We start from the raw sequence: 12,769 nt of genomic DNA, 5'->3' as shown, positions 1-12,769 counted from the left end.
CTACAGGGTGAGATCAGTAATACATCTGTGTTATACCTACAGGGTGAGACCAGTAATACATCTGTGTTATGCCAACAGGGTGAGACCAGTGAAACATCCGTGTCGTGATTACCGTTTGAGCATAAAGTATACTGAGATCGTTCCAGGAATCTCCACCACGCAAGACAGGAAAAAGTTGAGGAACCGATCCCCTGCCAATGACGACGCAGTCAGGAACAACCCGTAGTACGTCAGACTGTTAACTGTCCTACAACGTCAACGACAGAAAATGCACATAGTTAAGTGTCAGGGCAGTTCATATTGCAGTGAACTTCTCTATACTTGAAATTTGTTGTGTTTGTTTTGTTTTGGGCGCTAATTAAAAGCGACATAACTATTTTGATGATCATATAAATATCTGCTAAAAACAAAACCGATGTACACTTCCGACTATGTACTAAGCATGGATTTATGAATCAGTATCAAATAGAGATGATTACAGGCGTTCCCGTAAAGATGCCTCCATCCACAGACAACGTCAAGTCAAATGTTGAGTATAATAAACACAGGAATATGATTATGGTAGAAATAATAGGAGAATTGCGTCATTGATGTGTATCACCACGTCACAGAAGACACCTCTATGTATGGTGCTTTTGTAATATTCTCGTTAGAATCCAAACAGGCAGTTGTTACCGTTTTATTATACGCAAGACCTAAATAGAGTCTTTTAGAGGGTAACATATGTGTAAGACATATTAGTTCAACTAAAGTGAAACAATCCCGAGGAAACCTCTAAATTACAGTTGTTCTGTAAAGATACACACTGATGCTTTTCACTTGAGTTGTTCAGTTGTTATTCCGCCCAATCTTACCAGATGTACCAGGTGATAGCCGAAGTATACAGGATGGCCTTGTGTCGAAACAGGTCAAGGATGGAATACTGCACACTGCCGTCAACCCGGCCTTCACTCTCGCCGCCAACCTTGACCTCATTCACCAACAAGGAACTTCCTCCACTCACTTTGTCAGCGGTGTTTGGTGCATCAGCTACTACTACCTGAGAAACAAGCCTGATAGTTCGCTCTAGCACTTTGAGAGCGTTGCTCACGTTAGACTTGTTCATGGCCGTGGCTTTCCGTACGATCCTCCTACTGTCATCTATTTTGTTATTTGTAAGTAGCCACCGTAGTGATTCGTCCAGCGTGCTGCAAAAGACGAGTTTTACCTCAGCTTAAAGACAAATGAACTGGCGATCATTTAATCAGGGCCACAATGATTGCAATAACGGTCACCAGTGTTCACAGTCAAACTACAAAGTATTACTGATAGAAGTCATCAGCTGGTGTGGCCAAGGATTGTGAATGTATACTGTGTAAGAAATAGGTATTTAGTCACCAGAACGCACATACATGGTAAGTAATCTAAAGTTGAGGTGACTGAATTGTACAGCTGTGGAAATGAGTATGTTTGAGTGAGTGAGTTTGGTTTACGCCTCTTTTAGCAATATTCCAGCAATATCACGGCGGGGGACACCAGAAATGTGCTTCACACATTGTATACATGTGGGGAATCGAACCCGGGTCTTCGGGGTGACGAGCCAACGCTTTAACCACAAGGCTACCCCGACGCCCCGATGGAAAATGAAGATGGTGACAGAGTTTAAGAAATGTTTGCACTCACCAGTAATATGTGGAAATATAAAGACAAACAGCTGACGAGGTGAGGTGAGGTGAGGTGAAAGTGGGTTTAACGTCGTGCTTGAGAATATTTCGCTCATATGGCGACGTGCATGCGTGTGTATGTGTATGTGCGGCTGCTTGTACTATCCCAGACTGAAGCTGGTTTTATAGTGCTAGCCCACTGAGATACCACGCCGCAGTGAAGCATGAATACCCCACTCAGACACATTATACTGACTCCGAGCCGACCAGTCCTTGTTGTACCCATTAATGCCGACATTTGACGAGAGGAGTATTTGCACGGGAGAGGCACAGTGGGGGTGACGGGTTTTTTCACCTACCAGTGGGGTGAAGACTTAGACAGACACAGTGGTGACGGCTGTTTGCACCTACCAGTAAAGGGTGAAGACTTAGAGAGACACAGTGGAGGTGACGGCTGTTTGCACCTACCAGTAAAGGATGAAGACATAGAGAGTGACACAGCTGAGGGCGATCTGCAGGTATCGCCAGCTGAAGTCCTGCATCAGGTATGCAACCGGGGCCAATGTCATGACGGAGAGGGACCACACTACACCACCAATAGTCCCCGCAAGAGGGCGATGTTCAGTCGTCAGCATCTCCACAAGTATGGTATACGCTGTAAGACCCGACCCCTGTAATATACATATAATTGAACCCCATCCACTTAATTCCATATGTTTAGAACGGTGAAATTAATAGTGTGAATGAAAACAGTACTTTCCAAATGTGAATGAAAGCTAAATTAAAGAATATCACGCACCTGCTGAAAAGCTCCAATGAGGAACCGTATGATGATATATACGAGGATGCCATTGGAGAACGCCATTCCGAAGCAGAGTGCGGCCAGACCGTACAGGGTGGCGATGTAGATGGGCTTCCTCCCATACTTATCGGCCATGATGCTAAAGATGAGTCCTCCAAAGCCTTGACCAAGCATCATTATTGTCTGAGATAGCTCGCCTAGTCCGGCCTTCTCACACACCAAGTCCCACTGTAACCAAACAGACACATTTACATCCTACTGTAATAAAAAACAAACAAATTCATTCCAACAGTAAATAGCAACCTTCGCACCCATTTTTATCGAAGAGACACCTACACACTCCACTATAACCAACAAACACCTTCACATCCCACTGTACCCAACAAACACCTTCACATTCCACTGTAACCAACAAACACCATCACATTCCACTGTAACCAACAAACACCTTCACATCACACTGTGACCAACAAACACCTTCACACCCCACTGTAACCAACACTTACCTTCACATCACACTGTAACTAAAAACCTTCACATCCCACTGTAACCAACAAACACCTTCACATCCTACTGTAACCAACAAACACCTTCACATACCACTGTAACCAACAAACACCTTCACATCCCCACTGTAACCAACAATTACCTTCACATCACACTGTAACCAACAAACCTTCACATCCCACTGTAACTAACAAACACCTTCACATCCATCTGTAACCAACAAACACCTTCACATCCTACTGTAACCAACAAACACCTTCACATCCATCTGTAACCAACAATTACCTTCACATCCCACTGTAACTAACAAACCGTCACATACCACTGTAACCAACAAACACCTTCACATCCCACTGTAACAAACACCTTCACATCCTACTGTAACCTTCACATCCCACTGTAACCAACAATTACCTTCACACCCCACTGTAACCAACAAACACCTTCACATCCATCTGTAACCAACAAACACCTTCACATCCCACTGTAACCAACAAACACCTTCACATCCCACTGTAACCAACAATTACCTTCACATCCCACTGTAACCAACAAACACCTTCACATCCCACTGTAACCAACAAACACCTTCACATCCATCTGTAACCAACAAACACCTTCACATCCCACTGTAACTAACAAACACCTTCACATCCACTGTAACTAACAAACACCTTCACATCCACTGTAACCAACAAACACCTTCACATCCATCTGTAACCAACAAACACCTTCACATCCATCTGTAACCAACAAACACCTTCACATCCATCTGTAACCAACAAACACCTTCACATACCACTGTAACCAACAAACACCTTCACATACCACTGTAACCAACAAACACCTTCACACCCCACTGTAACCAACAATTACCTTCACATCACACTGTAACCAACAAACACCTTCACATCCCACTGTAACCAACAATCACCTTCACACCCCTGTAACCAACAAACACAAACATCTTCACACCCCACTGTAACTAACAAACGCCTTCTTCACATCTTCACACCCCACTGTACACAACTAACAAACGCCTTCACATCCCACTGTAACCAACAAACATCTTCACACCCCACATCTACTGTAACCAACAAAACACCTTCACACAACCAACAAACGCCTTCTTCACATCTCACTGTAACCAACAAACACCTTCACACCCACTGTTACCAACAATCACCTTCACATCTATCTGTAACCAACAAACACCTTCACACCCCACTGTAACCAACAATCACCTTCACATCCATCTGTAACCAACAAACACCTTCACACCCCACTGTAACCTATAACACACTGTAACACAACCAACAAACATCTTCACGATCCACTGTAAGCAACAAACACCTTCACACCCCACTGTAACCAACAATCACCTTCACACACACCCGTAACCAACAAACACCTTCACATCACACTATAACCAACAAACACTTTTAGGCCCCACTGCAACCAAGGATACACCTCCGTACATATAAACATGTAACTGTGCATAACATAACATTGCATAAAATAAACGTTATTGAAAAGCCATAAACTAGTCCTATATAAACAATTAGCAAAGCACTTCGCATGAAATATGATGGCGCGTATTGCGCTATGTGCACAATTTGTACACACACCTGATATTGAAAATTGAAGAACGGTTGATTATTCTCTAGCCTCTGAATGTTGTGGAAAACACGTTAATTTCAATCTAAACTGCGCGTACGTCATGCCACTGCTTACAGAAAACCAGTGTCTCGTCACGCGTGGCGTCTCGTCAGCAATTAAGACAACCACATTCGGCTGATCCACCGAAGGAATCGATTCCAGAATACCAGTTTGAGTGCTTGGACCATTCCTGGTTTATGTCCAATCCGTTCCAGGACTGTAGGGAACTGACTGAGTGAGCACAACATCCAGCACCGACGGCCTGCAATATACGTCCAATTTTGCTCCAACGTCACCGACAGGTACGTCTTGCCTGGTGCCGGCAGCATCTACGGTACAGGGCACAAGATTGGGAGACAAGAATCAGCAGACAAGACAGGTTTCATCTGGATGACAGGGCAAGGGTGTACAGACGGCGAGGTTAACGGTATGCTGACGCGTGCGTTGTTCAACGTTGACAGTTTGGTGGCGAAAGCGTTATGTTAAGGGTGAGCGTCACATCTCCTGGTCGGACAAAACTTGTCATTTTCAATGGCATTCTGACAGTGGTCTCACCATTCCCAAATCCACTAGCAACTGCTTCCACAGCTTTGTTTAGAACCATACCTATAAACTTAATAAGGTGGTGCATCCTACCCCTAAGTACGGACAGATAACTACAAATGGAACATGTTGGACACCCCCGGTGGAACATGTTGGACACCCCCAGTGGAACATGTTGAACACCTACCGGTGGAAAATATTGGACAACCATCAGTGGAACATGTTGGACACCCACCGTTTGAAGAAGTTGGACACCCACCGTTAGAAATTTTTGGACACCTACCAGTGGAACATGTTGAACACCTACTGATGGAAAATGTTGGACACCTACCGGTGAAACATGTTGGACACCTACCAGTGAAACATTTTGGACACCCACCGTTAGAAAATGTTGGACACCTACCAGTGAAACATTTTGGACACCTACCAGTGGAACATATTGGACACCCACCAGTGGAAAATGTTAGACACCTGCTGGTGGAACATGCTGGACACCTACCTGCTGGTGGACACCGACTTGCAATATGTTGGACACATACTGGATGAGTATACAGACACCTACGAGTGAATATCTTGAACACCTACTGATAATAAGTAGAATACCAAGTAGTGGAATCTGATGAACAATCTGCAGCTGGAAGATGTTGGACACTATTTGTGGAATATGCTGGACACCTACTGATGGAAAAGAGTTGACACCTACTGTTGAAATATGTTGGACGCCGATCTAATTTAGCCTAACACATTCTGCTCATCAATATGATCAGTTTTAACTAGAACTGACATGTTTTTTAACATCGCGGTTGCATATCTTTGAAGTAGTGGAATATACGGAATATCGCACTTCATGTCAGAAGTAACGCGTCGTGAATTACCTCCGCAACGAATGACACATATATGGGCTGACTGTAATTATGTCCCGCGACGCAAGGGAGATAATCCTTTTTCACAACACCCGAAATGTTGTTTTCAACCTTTATTTCACACTCTCCATATTCAATACTTGTTGAATTGTTAATGACGACATGTTGGAGGTTGATGCTTGTAATATTGACGAGTTCTTTGCATTTGTGAGGAATTTCATAGCCTGAAATGATAAAGTAAGAAAGTGAACAAGTTAACAAAATTGCAAAATTGGTAATATGTGTAAATAATGAAAGAACATAATTCAAAGGGCTGAAACCATGTAACTGGATCATCAATCGACTATACATTGATAAAAGCTCTTTACTGCAACTTGAGTTGCTCAAGCTTGTGAGTAATTTATTAGATACGTTTCATAAATCGCTTCATGATTTGGTTGCCAAATGGCAATAAACAATGAAGATTGTTTTGACAGATTCTAGAAGTCGTTAAATAACACTGACAGTGTGTTGAAATACACACACGGAACATAATTCTGCACCCCATGTTTTAGAACAGTAATATGAACAGACAGGTCAGAACTTTCCTGCTTCTAAAAGGGCAGTAATGCCTGATTATCTTATGGAAGGTGGAATAACTGGCTACGGTTACAAAATATATGCAATATGTGTATTTGTATGCTCTGTACGTGAGAAATGCCAACACTGTTGATTTTGTGGAAAAGTAGTTCATTGAAAAAGTATTATCCTGGCACGACACACGATGAGATGGTGTCTGTAAATGCCCCTCGCTGTCTGTAAATCTGCCGAGATGTTTGACATCAGTAGCTCCTGTATCCGCTACGTGCCTGGATGACAGCCTCCACCCTTCTCCTCATCCCACCAGTCAGCCGGCGGATGCGTTCCAGAGGCAATTGCCGCCATTCCTCATGTAATGCTGCCTCCAGTTCACCCACAGTTTGTACAGCAAGTACCCTTGCCTGCAAACGACGACAAGGACTGTCTCAAATGTGCTCGATGGGGTTCAGCTCAGGGTTCCTTGTCAAGGAAGAGTCTCAATAGCGTTATTCCACAGGAACAGCCACAGCACGGCAACGACGTGGCCATGAATACGGGCGAATAGCCAATGGGTGGTTATCAAAATGATGCACAACAACTTAATCAAGAATGTCCATGATGCGACACTTGCTATTAAGATTTCTACGTTCAGTCACCAATGTCATCTTACAGTCGTGGGGCATACATCCCCCCACCATTTCTGAGCCTCCACCAAAGGGAACAGTAGGAGGAATGTTCATGGGCATGTCAGCAGTATCAGTGTGCCTCCAAACTATCAGGCGACCATCCGTAAACATGTGACCAATGGTTCGAAGATTCCAGCGACGTCGAGCAAACAAAACATGAGTCAGAGTTTGACTCCTGATGATCCTTGAGACGGTAACGCACGGTCTTGTTTGACAAACGTCTGTGAGGCACGCAGTGTCCTTGTGGCGAAGGTTTCACGCCTCACATAGCGGCCTGAAGTGGATCTTACGCTGGAGTGGTATATTACCCGTGAAGACGAAATGAATCACAACAACGTACATATGTGGTGTATAGTGCGTAAAGATGAAGGATTTAAATTACAAAACGGTAAATATGTGTTATATAACCCGTAAATGTGAAGATCTTTACAATAACGGTACACATGGGGTATTACCCGTAAAAACGACGGAGTGGTATATAAGACGTAAATATGAAGGATTTAAATTACAAAACGGTAAATATGTGTTATATAACCCGTAAATGTGAAGATCTTTACAACAACGGTACACATGTGGTATATTACCCGTGAAAACGACGGAGTGGTATATAAGACGTAAATATGAAGGATTTAAATTACAAAACGGTAAATATGTGTTATATAACCCGTAAATGTGAAGATCTTTACAACAACGGTACACATGTGATATATTACCCGTGAAAACGACGGAGTGGTATATAAGACGTAAATATGAAGGATTTAAATTACAAAACGGTAAATGTGTGTTATATAACCCGTAAATGTGAAGATCTTTACAACAACGGTACACATGGGGTATATTACCCGTGAAAACGACGGAGTGGTTAATAAGACGTACATATGAAGGATTTAAATTACAAAACGGTAAATATGTGTGATATAACCCGTAAATGTGAAGATCTTTACAATAACGGTACACATGGGGTATATTACCCGTGAAAACGACGGAGTGGTATATAAGACGTAAATATGAAGGATTTAAATTACAAAACGGTAAATGTGTGTTATATAACCCGTAAATGTGAAGATCTTTACAATAACGGTACACATGGGGTATATTACCCGTGAAAACGACGGAGTGGTATATAAGACGTAAATATGAAGGATTTAAATTACAAAACGGTAAATATGTGTGATATAACCCGTAAATGTGAAGATCTTTACAACAACGGTACACATGGGGTATATTACCCGTAAAAACGACGGAGTGGTATATAAGACGTAAATGGGAAGGATGTAAATTACTAAAACGGTAAATATGGGTTATATAAGACGTAAACGTGAAAATCTTTACAATAACGGTACACGTGTGGTTAATTACACGTGAACACGACGGAGATAAATTACAATAACTGTTCATATGTGGTATATAAGACAATAACGGTACACGTGTGGTATATTACCCGTGAAGACGATGGAGAGCAGGGGGTATGCAACTGAGAAGCCTATCAACATCTGGAGCGTCCCCTGCAAGGCATGGTACCGACCAAAGTAACCCGTTGCATGAATGACTTCATCAAAGTCAGGCTCTGTGTCAGCAGCATTTCCCTCTTTACCCATCTTGTTGTGAAATGTGTTCGATGATTTTAAAGAGCAGGTGGTAGTGTCCCCCTTTGAATCCTTGGAGAATGGGCTAGGGCGGCTGATCTAATGCTCCAGCGTCGGCGTGTAGAACCATGGCTGTTTCAAGTCGTGAGCAGCCATTCGGAGATGCTGTTACACGACCTGTCGGTGAATATACTATCTGTATGTTTATAAGGCCGACTGTTATGCCCAATTAGAGCGTACAAGCCTTTGAATTGTTCCGTGCATGGAATATAGACTGGTGAGTCAGTTGGAGATGCTGATTTACCAAACAGTTGCTTCTCTCCGTGTTACGTTTATTCATCATCAGTCATTTGCCATGAAACGATTTACTTGTAAGGGTAAACTGATTTTAATACTTCTAAAACTAAAAAATATCAATTGTTCAAGGTACAGATTTCTTCTATAGATATTCTCTCAACACGTTTCCCTGCATTGAATGCAGAATTTAATTCACAGTGAAGAGTCAACTCAGTCAATGTCTAAGCATAAATATTTGTATTTTTCAATTTTCTTGTATGGACATGTTTGGTGTATTGACTAAGTGTTGGCATCGTCCAGAGTTTCTGGACTGTGTGGAGGCTGTTCATGTCAAACATTAGGGTGCATAGACCAGTTGAGATTGGATTTCATAAACGGTTAGTAACTCGCCGTATCCTCGACAGATGGAATAACCAGTTTATCAGCCACATTATTATTGACTTTTGCAATATTCCAGCAATGCCACGGCGGCGTACACCAAAAATGGGCTTCACACATTGTGTCCATGTGGGGAATCGAACCCGGGTCTTCGGCGTGACGGGCCAACGTTTTAACCATTAGGCTACCCCCACCGCCGCCCGTGACTTTAGAAGATGCTAGACTCGTTGTTACTTACTCTGTTGTTCCTCAATGAGTGACATATACTAGACACTGAAATCAGGATTTCAGAACACAAGAAGTGGCACAAGAAGCGAAACCCTGTCCGTGAAATAGATGGCAGATATTTCTTGAAGCTTTTGCAAAAGGATAACGTAAAAGTAATCGTCATTTACTAATCTGTAAATAAACAATAGCTTACTTCTGAGAAACATCAAACCCTTTAGGAATCGAATGAAGTGTGTCGCCGTACAGAACTGAAGATCTGTGAAGCGGACATAAAACCGGGATCATTTTTTTTTCAATCCAAATTCAACGTCTAAGTTTATTGTCATTTTGTTGATTTCTTAATCTTATTGGAATATTTCACAAAGACATGTGAGAATAGATGAATGGTACGTCTTGTAGTAGTTCCCTCGAGCTCCCAACGTTAACCTTTCGCTGTCTAAAGCACTACCGTGGCAAATACCTGTCAGATGGAGCAATGCATCGGCATAATCCGCCCTTGATCTACAAGCAATACTTACTGACGGGTACAACGGGCGTCAGCGACATGCCTATGAATTTTCCATGTAAAATGAGTAACATCTGAATAAATAACCTTTGTATTTAACACGACTTGACCCATTTTTCTCACTGACTCCGCTGCAGGAGAAACGATCTGGCAAATTCACTCGTGTTTCAGTAGTGGTATTTTACTTCGGTCTTTTACAATCTCATCCAATCACGCATATTCAAGTTATTCATGAAGGCAAACGATAGTCACTAAAGTACACAGATATTCCGGTGTTCAGCGGTTGACCCTGAACTCAGCAGTTTTCCCGGACGGTGTCAAGGACAGTTTCCTCGAGGTCAATTCAACCTGAAGATAAACTTAACAAATCTACACAGTCCGTAAGAATTATATTTCAACCACTTGACAAAACCGGAGCCTACAGGTTACACAACACCAAACGTTTCCCATAGTCTTCTATATTAACCTTATTATTTTTTAAAAATTATCCAGGCTTTCAACAGCCATTCCAGGTACACATGGATACAGTCTGGCCTCTAAACTACAATAAAACTCTACTTTTGGCAAAATTGTGCGGCTCATTTTCCGAGCACAGGAAGCGGCATCAACTCCAGTTCCGCACCAAATGTCACCTACTGGAAAATATCTGTACACACAAAAAGCACAAGTCATGGTGATAGAAATGACAGCACTAAATACTTAAAATTGTGGTCAGTTTTAATTACTGGATGGATGTGCTTTTAAAAGACATAAACATCTTACACTATTTCATCCAATCACAGCTGTCACATGTCTCTGTCTCTTCAGTTGTTACATACCGTGCTCGCTCAGGGAGCATGTGATTCTGATTTAGTGCAGTGGAACCTAATGAACTAACTAATGTATTGCAAAAATATGTCACATGCTAGATGTGACGGTAGATAAATGTACTCAAAACTTAATCCTGTGTTATGGTGCAAATTACTGAATGAAAAACAAATATATATATGTTAGTTGCCACGCTCGATAGCCCAGTTGGCCATCACCTTTAAAACAAAATTTATAAGAAAGACACTTTAGTTTCACAATAAGGTGAGTAAGTGAGTTTAGGTTTACCCCGCACTCAGCAATATTCCAGCTATATGGCGGTGGTCTGTAAATAATCGAGTCTGGACCAGACAATCCAGTGATCAACAGCATGAGCATCGATCTGCGCAGTTGGGAACCGATGACATGTGTCAACCAAGCCAGCGAACCTGACCACCCGATCCCGTCAGTCGCCTCTTACGACAAGCATGCCAAGCTGCCATGGACAGTTCCCTCAAGACTATTGGCTTTGTCAGTTCATACTAAATGATAAGTCACGAGAAGATACAATCACCAATTCTACACAGTCGTCGGCAGTGTTGTTCAGCTGATGACACTTGGGCCTTGTTTCAGCATTAAACTAAAAAGGATTTCACATCAAAGAATGAAGCCGCTGACTCACCTGACGCAAACACACTTCCTGTCTCACGAAAACCCGTTTTTGCTGTAAACACCGAAAGCTACATACCCGCCAACGAGGTACAGTGCCGATATAGTCATTTTCTGTGACGTCAAGTGATTGTTGACGTAATGTGTCTGTGATGTCGACGTCATTACTTTGTGGCAGTCAATAAACAATGACGTAGCCATAGTGATGACGTCACAGATTCCTGCAGGGCGACGTCGTTAACGTGTCCCAACCGTTTGTTGGTCGAAGCATTGAGTTTCTAATCGTCACTCCCAGGAGCAGTGTGATAGAGATGACCCTTTTATAAGACTATGCTCACTATCAGGACTTTTGCACTGACAACAAACGATATACAGGAACACTCCAGTGAAAGTCGCGACTGCATTGAGTTTCTTAGCGCTATGCTCCCTGTCAAGACTGTAAACAATATACAGGAACACCACAGTATATATTGTGATTCTTTACTCTGCAATATTTCCATCAATGTCTACATATTAGCAATCGCACAAACACGTTACTCTCATAACGCAGACGGCGAGATATATAGAGATTATTACACGAGCAAGTGTAACATACGAATTATACAAAACGAGTGTGAAATTTTGTAAACATAATTTTCCACGAGTTTCGTAGAGGTCAGATGGCACATTTGCTCGAGTGTAATAATTTCGTTATTATCCATTTTATTCATGTACATTTGTGCAGTAAAACACGGTAAGCAATTGTGACGTTCCCCTTCACTGACGTCACGTTCAATTGTATAATGACGTCACAGACGACGAAATACAGAAACAATGGTTGCTGGGCAAAAGTGATATGGGCACATATGCACATGTAATATATTTCATTACTCACCCGTTTAAGATATCACTGTTTAATCATTTTAAACATTGTGTAATAACATCGCGTGATGCCGTACGTATGACGTCAAAGTGATTTACAGTTATGACGTCACAATGCTAATACCTCTGTCACAATAGTATTAGACCTTGCTTGACTCGAGGAAAGCTGAGAGTAATCACACTCGTAGAATTCTCAGG

General features: G+C 42.2%; 1 protein-coding gene across 1 annotated transcript in view; it reads right to left on the bottom strand.

Annotated features, from left to right (window-relative positions):
• The window catches only part of LOC124254678, a 28,254-nt gene extending 19,273 nt beyond the window's left edge, over positions 1-8,981 (bottom strand). The window contains exons 1-6 of the mRNA XM_046688527.1: positions 8,703-8,981; positions 6,030-6,241; positions 2,443-2,673; positions 2,112-2,314; positions 855-1,187; positions 113-247 (exon numbers count right to left, since the gene is read on the bottom strand). Coding sequence (XP_046544483.1) covers positions 113-247; positions 855-1,187; positions 2,112-2,314; positions 2,443-2,673; positions 6,030-6,241; positions 8,703-8,859 — 1,271 coding nt within the window. The 5' untranslated portion in view covers positions 8,860-8,981. The remainder of the gene's footprint in view (positions 1-112; positions 248-854; positions 1,188-2,111; positions 2,315-2,442; positions 2,674-6,029; positions 6,242-8,702) is intronic.
• Between the last annotated feature and the right edge of the window lie 3,788 nt (positions 8,982-12,769).

This window comes from Haliotis rubra, unplaced genomic scaffold (assembly GCF_003918875.1).
Source record: "Haliotis rubra isolate DU_JTF1 unplaced genomic scaffold, ASM391887v1 Scf115, whole genome shotgun sequence".
Classification (NCBI taxonomy): Eukaryota; Metazoa; Mollusca; class Gastropoda; order Lepetellida; family Haliotidae; genus Haliotis; species Haliotis rubra.
This window is presented reverse-complemented; position numbering and strand designations above follow the sequence as displayed.